The following is a 15,906-nucleotide window of genomic DNA, read 5'->3' on the forward strand; positions in this document are numbered from 1 at the left end:
ACCTTAACGAAGAAGAGAGCATGGATATTAGAGAGAGAAAGAGAATGAGCAAAGAAGAGAACATGGATGAGAGAGATAGAGATAGAGAGAGAGAGAGAGAGAGAGAGAAACAGAGACAGAGAGACAGACAGAGAGACAGACAGAGACAGAGAGCATTGATTTTGGGGCTCCAACCCAACTGAATAGAAATTCAAGAGACTTAATTCAAGTCCTTGGATTTTTTTTCTGGTATAGTTATGGTAAAATGCTACCTTTCATGGGAGATGGGCAGCAGGGGAGTCTCCCGAAGCCAGATGGAGGTTATTTCCTGACTTGAGGCTCCCTCTTTTCAGATGACTCTAGCTTGTGTCGAGTCGACATAAAACTAAGCAGCACTCACACTTGTCAAGCAATCATCAGACACAGTTGGAGCAGTCACATCCAGCCGCTTCCCACTCCTCCGCACAGGAGCCTCTTAACTGATGAGGTTCCACAGGACAGATATTCAGGCAAGAGTGAGCTGGATTTGGGGGATTTGTGAAATTAGAACTAGCTGGTGACTCCTGTTGAAAGAGGATTCCGAGAGCTCTTCTGGGAGCATACTGAATTTAGCAGACATAATATCTAAGGCGAGAGGGAAAAGGATGTTGCTAATAAAAGAAATTGGAATAGATGGAGTGAAGGGAGATGGCAAAAAAGAACTGAGGTAATAGTGTGGGAAAGGAGGAAAATAGATTTGTTAGGGTTGAAGAGAGGAGCTGGAAGTGAGTGAGACAGATATGGTGCCAGAGTGAGGGCAAGTGTGCTCCCCATTCCTGCCTGTGCTCCTCATCCCTATCCTGTCTCATGCTCCCCATCCCTGCCCTGTCTCATGCTCCCCTACTCTTTCTCCTTTGGCCTATTGTAATCCATTAGCTACTGGATACCAGGCTCTATCTTCCCAGCCTTGTTTTCATGCTCTCCCACTCCTGTGTCCTTCCACAGGGGGATGTGATCATGCTCCTTTCTTGTCATAAAATGAATGACCATCTAATGCCCACAGCTTAAAACTCTGATACTAAAAGTGTATATAAAGCGAATATAAGGCAGGGTAGATGACATGTCCGCAACTGTCAGCATTACATGCCAACAATAAAAGTCACCTCCACGTACCACACCTTTGTAATCAGGGCCCCTGTCACCCAACAACCAAGAGCTGTCTGAGGAACTCATAGTTGCCACACACACCATCCCTTCAAGTAAGTCTGTACCTTTGGCAAGAACTCCTGTTTCCTTAAATACCTTCTGTGAGGAATCCGACCTAGAAACACCCAGAGGCACCTTCTCTCTGGCTGCTGTCTCTGCATCCATCCCCACAAGAACGAACTCTGCATCTACCCAGGCTCTACTCACACTTCCCACGCCTCTCCGGGGCCACACTGACCATTTCTCCTGTCACCTGCTTAACCCGAGGGCAAACTCAGTAGTGGCATCTGTGACAGCAACTCTGATTAAGTAGTTGCTCAAACAACACCTGCCAGCCTCCTGGAATGGCGCAAAGTGGCCTTTCTCTCCTGACTGGGGTATGTGATGGTTTTGTTCTTCCTCTCCTTCCTCTGCTCTCAGCGTCCTCCCTCCCAACAGCGGGCTCCATTGAGCCTAAGCTTACTTGCTCCACGTGTAACCTAGAACACCTGTTTGCACCATCACAAGCCCCATGTCCGCTGTACCCCCAGTGTCCTGCACACTTCGAGCTGACTCTAGTCGAGTCTCACTTATTCTTACCTACCAACAAGGTCCTTCTAACAGTTGACGTGTGTGGGAGAGCAAAGCCCTTTCTCTCACCACACCTCAGCCCAGCATGGGACTTTATGGCTTACACCTTCTTGGAGGTCCTTTGCTGTGACTTCAGTTTTCCAGTTAGTCCTTGGCCATCCCGATTGTACTGCATGTGTGCACCCTAGAGAAACAAGGAGTGTCCTGTGGGGAAACCTATTGGACAGGATTCAGGGAGCAGAGCTGGGTTCATTACCACTGGGGCCTGGGCAGCAGTGGGACCTGTTAAAAAGTTTTTATATCTCAAGGCATCCACCAGTTTTTAGAAGTCTTCCTGGAGGACCCAAAGCACCAAGAACAGAAACAATTTTAGAGATTTTTGTACTTCAGGGTTTGCTGTCCAAGACCTTAAAAGACAAGGTCTTCAACAGGGCCTGGAGAGATGGGTCAGTAGTCAAGAGCACTTGTTGCTCTTACTGAAGACCTGGGTTCGATTCTCAGCACCCACATTCTAGCTCGCAGTCATTGCTAACTCTAACTCCAGAGACTCTGGCATCATCTTATCTTCCGCCCACCTTTTGTGACCTCTAATGGGCACCAGGCATACATTCTGGTGCACATGCATACATACATACATACATACATACATACATACATACATACATACATACATGCATGCAGGCAAAAACAAAATCATAACACTGTCTTAGTCAGGATTTCTATTCCTGTACAAACATCATGACCAAGAAGCAAGTTGGGGAGGAAAGGGTTTAATCAGCTTACATTGCTGTTTATCACCAAAGTAAGTCAGGACTGGACCTCAAGCAGGGCAGGAAGCAGGAGCTGATGAAAAGGCCAGGGAGGGATGTTACTGGCTTGCCTCCTCTGGCTTGCTCAGCTTGCTTTCTTATAGACCCCAAGACTACCAGCCTAGGGACGGCACCACCCACAATGGGCCCTCCCACCCTTGATCACTAATTGAGAAAATGCCTTACAGCTGGGTCTCATGGAGGCATTTCCTCAAAGGAGGCTCCTTTCTGTGATAGCACCAGTTTGTGTCAAGTTGACACACAAACCAGCCAGTACATACTCATAAATTTAAAAGTAAAATACCTTCTAAGGTCAACAGAAAGTGACTGGGAGTTTTACAAGAACCTGTTTCTATTATGATCTACTCTGTTCATGTTTTTTTTTTTAGCCTGGCATTAACTTCACATAGATATATGATACTTTGATTTAATCAGCCACTCATATTCCAATTTTTTTCCATGATGGTTGATTTCATTGTCAACTTGAACAAATATGGTGTTAGTGAGGCACACAGTTGGATTCTATGAGGAAGTTTTTAGAGGATGACTCTGAATATGTCACTGTCATCAAGAAAATGACTTATATTATTCCTTCCTTACTTATTTTTTCTTTCTTTCTTTTGCACTGAATTGAAATAGGTGTCAGTAAAATCAGAGGTGGGAAATCGTTTGTATACTACAACAGAACCTTAAAGCCTGACAAATCTTGTCCCACATTTTGCAACACAGTAGATTTACCACCCTAAGCTGGGTCTACTCTCACTATCTCTGGAGTGTTGGGATTCTTTGCACTTGAATTATTGGTCCCTTTAGGTAAGAGAATTGTACAGGAAATCCACATGTTCACATTTTGAAGGATGTATACAATAAAATTAACAGGTATTGTATACTTGACATAATGTAAAAACTGTAGAGTTCTTCCCAGACTCCAGGGAACAAAAGGAAGATCATGCCCTCCTACAGTGTCCCAGAGTCCCTACACATCTCCTTCATGGTTCTTTTAGAGTGAATGTTTCCTTTGATTGAGTGATCCAGTGCCCCCATCTTGTCTTCAGGACCTGATATTCTTTCTCCCACTCAATGCAAACTATTGCTGAGGCTCCCCATTGACCCACTGACCCATTGATCCATTGACCCATTGACCCTCGCTTTTATTCAGTATCTGACTCACTAAAATTTTCATTTCAGGATACATTTCAGCTTGGCTTTTCTTTAGAAATTGTCTTTATTAAATTCTCTTTTCATGCCTCAACTTGCTTTCCTAGTTTTACTCAAGTGTTTATGTTTCTGAGAAGTTTATGTCACCAATCCATACCCTCTTTGAGATCCTTGGAAGTGTGTGTCATTGTTTTAAGTCACTGTCTTGTGTGATGTCTAAGCTGCTTTTGCTGAGGAACATTACTCTGGGAGCACTCCTGTTTGGAAGAGAGCTTTCATCTGGTTGTTTGTGTTGCTCGTGCCCTTGCAATGAACCAAGTCATCTAAAGGTAGGTCACTGGGTGTGTTTCTTGGCATGGATGTCTTATCCCACTTCTGTTGAGTGAGTGTTTGGTTGTCAGGTTGTGGGACAGCAGAATGATGCTTGGGCTTCTTTTTGTTCCAACTCAGTGTTGATATATGAATAGGGTGTCAGAAGGTCTCAGCTCAGCTAGGTCTAAGTGAAGCTTCTGAGCCCAAAGTCGAACCTTCTGTAGAGTGAGAAGCTTCTCAATGCTGATCCTCAGACTTTGGGGACAGCTCACCAGGTTCTACAGTTGGTCCCTTAGTGACAGAGTTTCGGGAAGGTTGTGGCAGGAGTGGGTGCTGCTACCTGGCAAGGGCCATGGGATGTGTAGCCTCCAGGAATAAGTGTGTGTGTGGGGACCATGCCAAGATTTGAGAATCCTTACCTGGGGGAAGGAGGAGAGTGCGTGGGGCAACAATCATCAGGCAGGCGGTGGGTTGGGGCAGGATCATACCCTTCAGTGTGAAGAATAAGAGTGAGTTTTTTGAAGAAATCTTGTGGAAGATGCTTCTCTGACCATCCAAAGAAAATATTGCATTTTACAAGGCACAGTTCCAATTTCTAAGAACCTTTTTCTCATTTTCTATTGAACATTTCTAAAGTGGCATCCCAATCCCCACTCGTGATTTGTGGCTAGGATTATAGTAAATGTAGCATCCACCCCAGGCTTTGACTGCGGCACTACTGACCTACTAATACTACATGAGGTGTTCCCAAGATACCTTAGTCTGACTGATCTCCTGCCACAGTGTCCCACAGGCTGAACCTTAGTATGAAGTACAAATGTATTTCTCATCGTTCTCCTGGTGGGAAAGGTCCGAGGGGAAGATTAGAGGTCTTAGAAGGTCAACTTTTCTGAGTCCTCACATGGTGGTGAGTGGCTCTCTAGGGTCTCCTTCAGAATTGCTGGCCACATTTATAACGTGAAGTAATCTGGACACCTAGCAAAGACCCCACAACTCACAAACCATCAGATTCAACACATGGCTGTGTGGGGTCAGCGAACACTCAGTCTGTAGCAGTTCCCATGGGAAATAGAGCTCTTTATTATCCTGTACAGAGGCAGACACAATCATTTCAAAATAAAAGGTTCAATTAGAAACATTTTTAAGTTGAAATATTTTATTTCCTTTAATTGATAATTGTTTTCTTTTTTGTTTGTTTGTTTGGTTGGTTGGTTTGGTTTGGTTTTGAGACAGGGTCTCTCTAAGTAGTCCTGCCTGTCCTAAAGCTCACTAGGTAGACCACGTTGACCTCGAACTCACTGAGATCTGCCTGGTTTGACCTCCCTAGTGCTAGAATAAAGGAATGAGCCACCAAACCCTACTTTTTTCCTCCCAGTTTCTCACTTTTGTCTAACTTTAATATCTGTCTTTTATTGGGGAATTTTTTTTTCTTAATCTGCTTGATGGTCTGCGGTCAAACATTAGTATTTCAAATCAAATCACTCAGACACTTGCTGGATGTTCTGTGTGATCAGGGCCTGACACATAGAAATCTCCAGAGCCCGTCACATCAGGTATTTTATCAGAAGCTTCCAGAATACTAATTTGGAATGATATACTGGAAACTGTCCTTCTGGGGCTTTTTAGTATCTCTAAATAAAATTCTTTTTTTTTTCAGAGCTGGGGACCGAACCCAGGGCCTTGTGCTTGCTAGGCAAGTGCTCTACCACTGAGCTAAATCCCCAACCCCTAAATAAAATTCTTAATGGTTGGTGATGTAGCTCAGTCTGTAGAGTGCTTGCCTATCAGGGGTGAAGTCCCCGGTTTAATCCCTCACACCTTACAAACCAAGCATGGTGGTCTATGTCTATAATACAAGCACTCCAGAGTAGAGGCAGGAGGGTAGAAGTGCAAGGTCATCGATAGGTACACAGAGAGTTCCACGATGTTCCAGAATACATGAAATGCTTCTGCTGCTGCTGTTGATGATGGTGGTGGTGGTGGTGGTGATGGTGGTGGTGGTGGTGGTGGTGGTGGTGGTGGTGATGATGACGACGACGGTGACAATGACAATGACAACGATGATGATGATAATGACAATGATGATATCTTACTGATGTCCTGTTAGGGCTTTGATATAGGAGCTCTGCAGTAGCAGGGTGAAGACTAAGACACTCCCTCCTTGGTCTATATGAGTTCTCAGCACCTGACCTGTCCTCTCAGGTTGCCATGCAACCTGTTGGCTTCACCAAACACATGAACTGGTGGCCCCTGTTCACGGTAGAGTTTTCTTCTCAAGGTCAGTCTTTCTTACTCAAGACAATAGTGTCTCTTCCTGTCGTCAGGGGGTACCACATGCAGACACTGTTGTTTGACCTGGAAGAAGAGTTAGACAGTACCACGTCCTTTTTTGTACAGACTGAAGTGACCACAGAGGTAGACAACTGAGTCCTAGGAGAATTCTACTGAGGTAGTTCTACAGAATTTTCTTCCCCCAACCACACACATGCATACAAACATGTACACACATATGCACAAAGGAAAAAAAATAACTTGCATGTGTTTCTCTTTTATTTTGTCTCCCAAAATGGCTCCTATGTGAAACTGTGACATCCAGAGGTCTGGCAGCCACATCCTGCATGAGAGGAAAGTAAGGCATCACCAAGAAAACAACGCTGAGGCTGGAGAGATGGCTCAGCAGTTAAGAGCACTGACTGCTCTTCCAGAGGTCATGAGTTCAATTCCCAGCAACCACATGGTGGCTCACGACCATCTGTAATGAGATCTGGTGCCCTCTTCTGGCCTGCAGTCACATATGCAGGCAGAATGCTGTACATAAAATAAATAATAAATCTTAAAAAAAAAAAAAAAAAAGACAACACTGAGCTGGAACATTTTTTTTTTTGGTTCTTTTTTTTCGGAGCTGGGGACCGAACCCAGGGCCTTGCGCTTCCTAGGTAAGCGCTCTACCGCTGAGCTAAATCCCCAGCCCCGAACTGGAACATTTTTTGATGTGCAGAATTAACCAACTGGATACTGCTTGTCCCGGATCTTCTATATGATACACAGCTTTCCTCCTTCCTTGAGCTGTTCTCATCGGCTTAGCTGCTGGCAGACAAGGGCATCTCACTGATACAGACTTCAGAAGTTGTTGGTACAGAATTCAGAGGCAATGGCCAATGTTTTCTGAACAATTCACACACACACACACACACACACACACACACACACACCAGTGCAGAAGGGTCACACATTAAATGCCACATTTTGAGAGGGGGATGTTGTCATACAGCAGTGAAGCTAGAAGGTTTGCCCAGGATGCTGGAGTCAGGAGGTTAGGATACAGAAACCAACTGGAAGACCACAGATGCTGTGCCTGGAAAAGAGACAATCTGGAGGATGTGATGGTCCACGCCCTCCTCCTCTTGTTTCTAAATTATGGCTATAAATATGGAAAGAAAAAAGGAGGAAGAAATCTAGACACAGAATAGACTCAGGGCGCCCATTATGATGCAGAGAAATCGAGAAGAGCCTGTGGCATTCAGGTCTTTGTGGGAAAAGCTCCTGCATTGTGCTCAAAACTTACCCTCAATTCTGAGAGTTTTGCAAAAAGTTGTATATCTCACAATGAACAAATATACAGCAATAAAGTCATAATAAAAACCAGGTGCCAGGGCCTTAGGCAAAAAATAGAAACTCTTGTGTCTGTCAGATGCAGCTAAAGACACGGGGAGATTTTCTGAGAAGTGTCTGTGTCTCCAGGCTGCTAAAAGCTCTCATTCCGGTTAGAGGTCACACCTTGGAGTCAATGAAACCAAATTCTACTGTTCCACTTTGTAAAACAACCACATTCTAGGTGACTGGTTAGCTCAGTTGGTTAGAGCGTGGTGCAAAAAATAACCATATTCTGGGTTTTCTTATCTGTAATATTTTAATACAAAGTATAGAAGAATCTAATAACAGTGCCTGACACAGAAGAAGTAACTCATGAAGATATATTGCTGTAATCTGATTTATTGGTGTTTGTGTGTGTGTGTGTGTGTGTGTGTGTGAGAGAGAGAGAGAGAGAGAGAGAGAGAGAGAGAGAGAGAGAGAGAGAGAAAGTTGTGGAGTCCAGAGGGTAAGCTCAGAAATTGCTCCTCAGATACCATTTATAAGGGATTTTGTTGGGGATTGGTTCTAATGCTTTGAATTAATCTGGCCCCCAAAATCGGGAATCCACATGTTCAAATACTGAAGGTCCTTGTCCCCAGTTGGTTTTCAATCAACCAATAAAGAGCCAACAGCCAATGGACGGGCAGGTAGACTGAGGCAGGACTTGGAGATCTGCTCAGGCGAGAACCAGGAGAGAGAAAGGAGTCAGAATCATCATGAGAGGAGTGTAGGAAAGACCAGCCATATAGGAATTCTGGTAAGTGGCTCTAGTGGCCACTTCCTCCAACTGGGTTTTGGGTAGCAGAGATGTAATATAGATTTTAAAGGATGTTAACTCTGGAATGCTGGAGGGCAGTATTTGATAGTCATGGGAAGGATTAGAAGTGTCCAACAATTGAGCTAGTCAAAGCATAAGAAAATCAGCTGGCATGTGTGTCTTTCATTAGTGAATCCAGATAGCTCTTGGGCATGTGACCCGTCAGGAGCACAGAGTGGTGAACTAACCATCACAATGGGATTTTTTAGACAGTGTATCTCACTTGTCCTTACATCTCTAGGGCTGGCTGGCCAGTGATCCCCATGGTCCCTTCTCTCCAGCTCTCAAGCTTTAGGATTCTAAGCAGCCATTGTTATGCCTGGGATTATGCATGTGAGTTCCGAGGATCGAATTTAGGCCTTGATGTTCTCAAGGAAAGCACTTTCCAGCTGAACTTTCTTTCCAGGCCTGGTTATTATGTACAAGGACTTAACTCTGCTTTTCCCCCAGGGTGGCACAAGTTCAGAGAAATCTGACATTGAAAGACAATCTATTTAAAGCTCATCTCTTTTAGTAAGCACTAGGAGCTTTGCTAGTCTCTTCATGGCTGCCTGCATCTCCTGGTTCCTGAGCGTGTAGATCATGGGGTTGAGCATGGGGGTCAAGACTGTGTAGCTGATGGACACGGCTTTGTCCAAGGGAAAGGGACTGAAGGGCCTGGAGTAGATGTAGATGCAGGGAATGAAGATCATAGACACCACGATGATGTGGGTGGTGCAGGTGGACGCCACCTTCCTCCTCGCCTGCCCTGAGTGCGACCTCAGCATCACCAGGATGACAGTGTAAGAGATCAGAAGGAGGAAGAACCAGATGAGGACCAGCATCCCACTGTTGGAGATCATGAGGAGCTCCAGGAGGGAGGTGTCAGTGCAGGCAAGTCTCAGCACTTGGGGGACATCACAGTAGAAGTTATCCAGGATGTTGGGGCCACAGAAGGGCAATGGGAGCATCAGACACAGCTGGACAATGGAATGGGCAAAACCTCCTACCCAGGCAGCCACCACCAGTCCCACACACAGCCGGGTGTTCATGATGGAGACATAGTGGAGGGGCCGGGAGATGGCTATGTAGCGGTCATAGGCCATCACTGAGAGGAAGAAGACCGTCCCACCTCCCAGAAGATGAAAGAAGAAGATCTGTGCCATGCAGCTCTGGTAGGAGATAGTCTTGGTCTCGTGAAAGAAGTCCACCAGCATCTTGGGGGAGGTGACTGTCGAGTAGCTGAGATCTATGACGGCCAGGTTTCGAAGCAGAAAATACATAGGCATGTCCAGCCTGGGGTCGAAGGTCACGGTAACCATGATAAGGCTGTTTCCCACCACAGTGGTGATGTAGACACACAGAAACACCACAAACAGGAGTCTCTGAAGTTCTTGAGTCTGTGAGAAACCTAAGAGAATAAACTCTGACACCCATGTGATGTTCTGAGGTTCCATGGGGCCCTCCCCGTGTGCCTAGAGAGATAACATGTTGTAAAACATTGTGAACAGTCAGTCAGGTTTGGGGATGTTTGTTTGTTTGTTTGGTTGGTTGGTTGGTTTGGGTTTTGTTCATTTGTTTGGCTTTGTGTTTCTGTTTTGTTTTGGTTTTTTTGTGTTTTTTGTTTGTGTTTTTTGTTTGTTTGTTTGTTTGTTTGTTTTTGCTCTGGAGGACCAGGATTAAATTGGTCAAAGCTCTTCCAAGGTATGGCTTGACAGAGCTTCCTAAGGAAGATAGAGACGTATCCAGCCGCCACCAGCTTAGTTCTCTGACCACATCTGGTTTTGTATCAGAGGCATTTATAGACACAAGCTCCCTGTTCCCCTGGACCACAATGTCTTTGGACAAGGATTTATTCCTCTTTTCCATACCTCCAGCATCCAGGATATGGCCTTGCGAAGTACAGCTTTCACGACCCTGCTTGAAACCATTGGTGAGCAGATACGCATGTCGTTACACAGCTGGAGTCACGGGCCCATTCACACGTGTGTGTAAATCATGAGAGGATGCAGAGACTAACGACTTTAGATAGACAGGGGCAGCAGTTTGGAGGGGGAAGATGTACGGGGTTCATGTCTGAAGAAAGAGAGGTGTCTACTCTAAGAAACTGTGAACCTGGTGGTGGGGGCACACTCCTCTAATCCCAGCACTTGGGAGGCAGAGGCAGGCAGATCTCTCTGAGTTCGAGGCCAGCCTGGTCTGCAGAGGGAGCTCTAGCACAGCCAGGCCTACACAGAGAAACGCTGCCTTGGAAAAGCAAAGCCCAACACCGACCACAACAGACCCCGACACAGGAGGGAAGTCGGGGTGCACACAGTCAGATGTGAGGGGAAGAAGAGGCGGGAAGATGATCTTGGGGTCCTGAGCTGGGATGACTCACGCAGCTTGTATTTTTCTACCTCTGCGCTTCTCTGTGTGTTTCTCATGTTGAGCAACTTAGAGAAGCTCAGGCCCAGTACAACTCCTCCTGAGACTCTCACACTGCGTACTTATAATTAATGCAAATGCTCTTATAGGCGCATCATGCTAGGCAATCTTCTTGACATTTAAAATTCTTAAGTATGGGGTCTAATGACGCAGCAGTTTAAAGCACTTCCTGCTCTTACAGAAGGACCCTAGTTCAGATCCCAGACCTCATTTCGACTGGCCCACAACAGCCTGTAACTGCAGCTCCACCCATACATACACATACAAACCCACACACAAATACACACATAATTACCAGTAAAATTTGGGTATGGTGAGTGGTGACCAGTAAAAAATATCACACTGAGTTCTCTCTAAGATTATCTACACCTAGGAGGCATGGAACCCCTAAATCTTGTCACATGACCCATCATGCAACATTCTTTATCCTCAAGTGCCTGTGTAAAAGCAGTGCTTCAGGATGATGGTTCGTCTGCTTACCCTGTGTTTTCCACAACTCTCAGCACAGGGCCATTTAAGCAATGCTCCCTGAAGGCAGGAGGATCTCTGAGTTCAAGGCCAGCCTGGTCTATAGACTGAGTTCCATGACAGCCAGAGCTATGAGGGGAAACCCTGTCTCAAAAACCAAGAGAAAAAGGAGGAGGAAGAAGAGGAAGAAAAGAAGGAGGTGAGGGCTGGTAGGATGGCTCAGTGGGCAACAAACTTATGGTAAGATTGACCTAAGGTTGACCCCAGAAACCTATGTAAACTTCTGAGAGAACTGACTCCACAAAGTTGTCCTCTGACCTTGTGTGCCACACACCTTACACAAATACATCTCAAACATGCATGCACATGCACGCACACGCCATCCCAACAAGCACACACACCACCACCAGCAACACCACCACCACCACCACAGATCGAAAGATAAAATAAAAGTGAAATTTAAAGAAATAAGATGAGGGCTCCAGAGAAGTGAATTGGTGGATAAGCTACCTGTGCTGTGAGTACAAGGACCAGACTTTAGAGCCCCAGCACCCAGAGTGATGGAGAAAAGTACCTGATGTCAACCGCTGGCCTCCACACACGTGCACTCATGTGTGAGCCTACACGCATGTGCACACCACACGCATGTTTTTATTAGTATGAAAGACCTCAGAGGTTCTCCAAATTTTTATATTTATGACTCTGTATTATTTGGAATTTTTACTTTAAATAAACTATGCATCAATTATGATAAAAAAGAAGATTTGAAAACGAGGTAACATGTGACAGAATCGTATCTCCTGGTAAGATAATAGGTGGCTGTGATGCAGTGCTCCGAGATGTAAGATATCAGATTTATTTACAATGTATCAAATCCACAAGATCAATTATTCACAAGTGAAAGGGCATAGCACTGTTCTTCACCCCCACTCCCAAGGACCAGCGACACGCCTGGCAATTACCTGCTGGTGTGAATGGATTCCCTTCTGTTCCTGAGAACCAACCACGATGACAACACCTGTGGCAAACGCCGAGTCCTGAGACCAAAGGATGCCACCGAGAGATTCAACTTTTGTCCTTTAAAAGATATTCAGGGCTTCTTTTTACCTATGGAAAAACAGTTAAGATTTACCTACAATGTACCAACCACCCAAGAAATTAAGATGTAGTAAGAGAAATGCATTTCTTGGGTTATTGCTTTGGCAGGAGAAGCTTTAAAACTTGGACTCCTCAACACGGTGAGAGTTTAGGGAAACAGAAACCACTGTACTCCAGCCAAAGCTGGAGATATAAACCTCACCCACACGTTTGTTAGATTCTCCCCTAGGTATTTGTCAGAACAATAAAAACTAATTCTAAAAATGTATATTTAAGAATGTATGTTCCCCACCAAATACTTATAATTTGATTAAACCAGAAGCAGTGTAAATAACCGTGTAGGACACATTGCTAAATAAAACATGACATCTCCGTGTGTTAAAATTCTACGTGTGATAAATTCATGTTCTAACATGAAATTTGATTGTATGGTATTTTAGTTTATTATGTATTGGTATTATTTTAAAGAAGTAATTACAAAACATTTTTAGCATTGGAAGTGGTTTTTGAAACAGGATCTAGGGCTGGAGAGATGGCTAAGCGGCTAAGAGCACTGACTGCTCTTCCAGAGGTCCTGAGTTCAAATCCCAGCAACCACATGGTGGATCACACCCATCTGTAATGGGATCTGAAGTCCTCTTCTGGTGTGTCTGAAGACAGCCACAGTGTATACTCATATACATAAAATAAATAAATAAATCTAAAAAAAGAAGGAAGGAAGGAAGGAAAGAAAGAGAAAGAAAGAAAGAGAGAAAGAGAGAAAGAAAGAAAGGAAGGAAGGAAGGAAGAAAGAAAGGAAGGAAGGAAGGAAGGAAGGAAGGAAGGAAGGAAGGAAGAAAGAAAGAAAGAAAGAAAGAGGAGGTAACTATGAAGTCCTGGCCTGGATGTAAATCAGGCCAGCCTCAAACTTGGGATGATCTCCCTGACTCTGGAGTGCTGGGATTGCAAGCAAAGGCCACTACATCAGGCTGACATTTTGTTAAAATGTTATAAGATCAAAATGCTAACAGCAGTGGCTGGTGTTTATATCCAGTTGAAGGAACTGGTTTCATAGATAAATAGTTCTACTAATTGTTCTTGTTTCTCATAGTTTAGAAACGGTCATAAGATTTACGATTAGCAGATACGTCACAATAAGAGAACAAAGGTAGCAGGGAGCAAGCCTAAGGCTTCTGGGCATTGCTGCACACCAGCCCCGTCTGCTCAGCCCTGTCCTGAATAAAGATGGCCTGAGTGCAGAGAAGGGAAGTTTCAGAACACCAACAGGAGAGGAGTGGGAAGAGAGGAGGAGGGGAGAGGGGAGAAGGAGAGAAGTGTGTGTGTAAGACACACACACACACACACACACACACACACACACGCTCTGTAAATAAAGAACAGAAAACATCAGGTCCTCATTGCAGAAGCAGCCATTTCCCCTCCTCTTTCCAAGTTCTCACACACCTCCCAGGGTAACCCTCATGGCTGCAGCCCTAACCTTTCTCCTAGCAGTCCTGTTCCACAAGGCCCCGCCAGTCTTTATCAGTCTGTGCTCACGCTCACTCCTCTTCTTCAAACCCAAATTCATCTCTGGCTCTCCTGTCTGATCTTCTAGCCTCTCACCCAGCCAGGCACGTATAGATTCTGCACATTCTGTCTTTAGAACAAAATAGCTCTTCCTTTGAAATTACTGGCCAGTTATCCCTCCCACCTGACTTACTGGGCTAGGCTCCCGGGAGGGTTTCTGCCTCCAGATTGAGCTCCATTTTAATTCACACAGTAATGCACAGTATGTGGTCAATTTTTCAAGAAATACCTTCCCCATCTAATTCAAAATGTCTTCTGAAGCATTCCAAGGCTGTTCATTGTCTACAGGAAAGAACTAACACTTAGACAGAATTCCAGGCGTGCTCTCACATCTATTCTAGAGCGTGCCCCCATCTCTCTAGAACAATCTGCCTGCCACTTCAGTAGTAATCACAATCATTTATCGTTATGGTAACACTCATCAGTATTTATCTATAGGGTGTTTCCTGTGGGTTAGGCACTATGCTAAATATTTCAGAAGCATTCTCTTATTCAGTGCTGATAACATACGGGAAATACAGTGAATCATCTCTATGAATAAGGAAACTGAGGTTTACCAGGAGTAAATAACCACTCCAGGTCACACTGGGAACGACTAGCAGAGCCAGATCTAAATTGGCCTCAGAATCTGCACGCAGAACTACCATTCTCCTCTCCTTGTTTTCCTCTAGATGCCTCGGTGTCAACAGAACTGGGCCCCTCCAAAGTCCCTCGGGTGACAGTGCCCCATGTGGATGTTGTCTGGTCCTACTCAGCCATCTGAATCACACCCTTTTCTGAAGGTTTAGGAGTCTCCAAGTCTCCTAGAAGATTGTCCTGTGTCAGTACCTTTCCATGAGGCTGTCTCTGTCACCTCCTGTATTATAATCTCCATGTGAGGCCAGTGCCAGCAAGTACATGGTGCCCAGCGCACACAGCCTGTCACAGACAGTGCTTACTTTGTGGTGGCTGAAGTGTTGAAATGGGCCCAACCCATTTCACTGGAAGCTGAAGAATGGGGAAATAGCTCTGGATGAAGGGTCCTGAAAAGGAAGGCAGGGATCCTTGTTCCTAACACATAGGTGTTTGAGAAAGCACAAGCACGACCTTTGCAAGGTCGACATTTCCCCCACTAACCCCTAAGAGTCTTGCAGTGCTTCCTCTACCTGTAGGAGCAAGGGAGCGGCCTAGGAGGGGCTGCAGATGGGGAGAGACATGGACACGGGTGGGGGAAGCAGAGGATCCCCAAGCACTCCCTGTTGTTACTCGGTGTCCTTCATTGGTGGTTGTTCTCAGGAAATCAGTCTCCATGACACCGAGAGGGGAAAGGAGGAGGTGAGCTCGCCACACAGGGATGAACCTACCATGTGGCCACCCTTGGAGCAGTAGACACTGATTTAAAAGCAGGGACAGTGAGGCAGAAGAGTGGCCATGGAGAAGGAATGAAGACCTGGGGTGAGTAGGAGAGTGGAGAGGCAGGAGGAGGAAGGTGGGACCAGAGAAGATTAAAAAGGGAATATTAGAGAGTAGGAAGTGAGAGCATTGCCTTTTCTCTGTGTGTGGGAAGAAGCTGCAGTATGGGTGTGGGCATTGGGGGAGAAAACTGTGTCTATATTTTGCCTTCCCTCCCGCCCTCTATCCTAAATTTTCCCCAGCATAAATCGGTATAGGCAGAAGTCTTAGCTCCAGATAAAACTAACTGTTCTCCAAATCTCCTTCCTCCAGGATTTTTGACCAGTGGCTTTGCCATACCTTCCCTCTGCCCTGTGCTGGTCTCACAACGGGTTTTATCTGGACTCTCTCAGCCATGACTTGGCCATGGGAAGGACCCTGAAGTCACCACCTACCTCCAGCCCAAATGGCCAGGGAGACTCAGAGCCTTCATCTTCTACCCATCTTTCTCCTACCGCTCCACTCTCTCTGTCC

At 45.4% G+C, this 15,906-nt stretch overlaps 1 protein-coding gene across 1 annotated transcript; it reads right to left on the bottom strand.

Moving 5' to 3' along the window:
- Positions 1–8,957: 8,957 nt before the first annotated feature.
- On the bottom strand, positions 8,958–9,899 carry Olr1523 (olfactory receptor 1523). The gene has a single exon (NM_001000713.1). It carries the CDS (start codon positions 9,897–9,899, stop codon positions 8,958–8,960), a length of 942 nt encoding a protein of 313 aa, NP_001000713.1.
- Between the last annotated feature and the right edge of the window lie 6,007 nt (positions 9,900–15,906).

Source organism: Rattus norvegicus, chromosome 10 (genome assembly GCF_036323735.1).
Source record: "Rattus norvegicus strain BN/NHsdMcwi chromosome 10, GRCr8, whole genome shotgun sequence".
Lineage (NCBI taxonomy): Eukaryota > Metazoa > Chordata > Mammalia > Rodentia > Muridae > Rattus > Rattus norvegicus.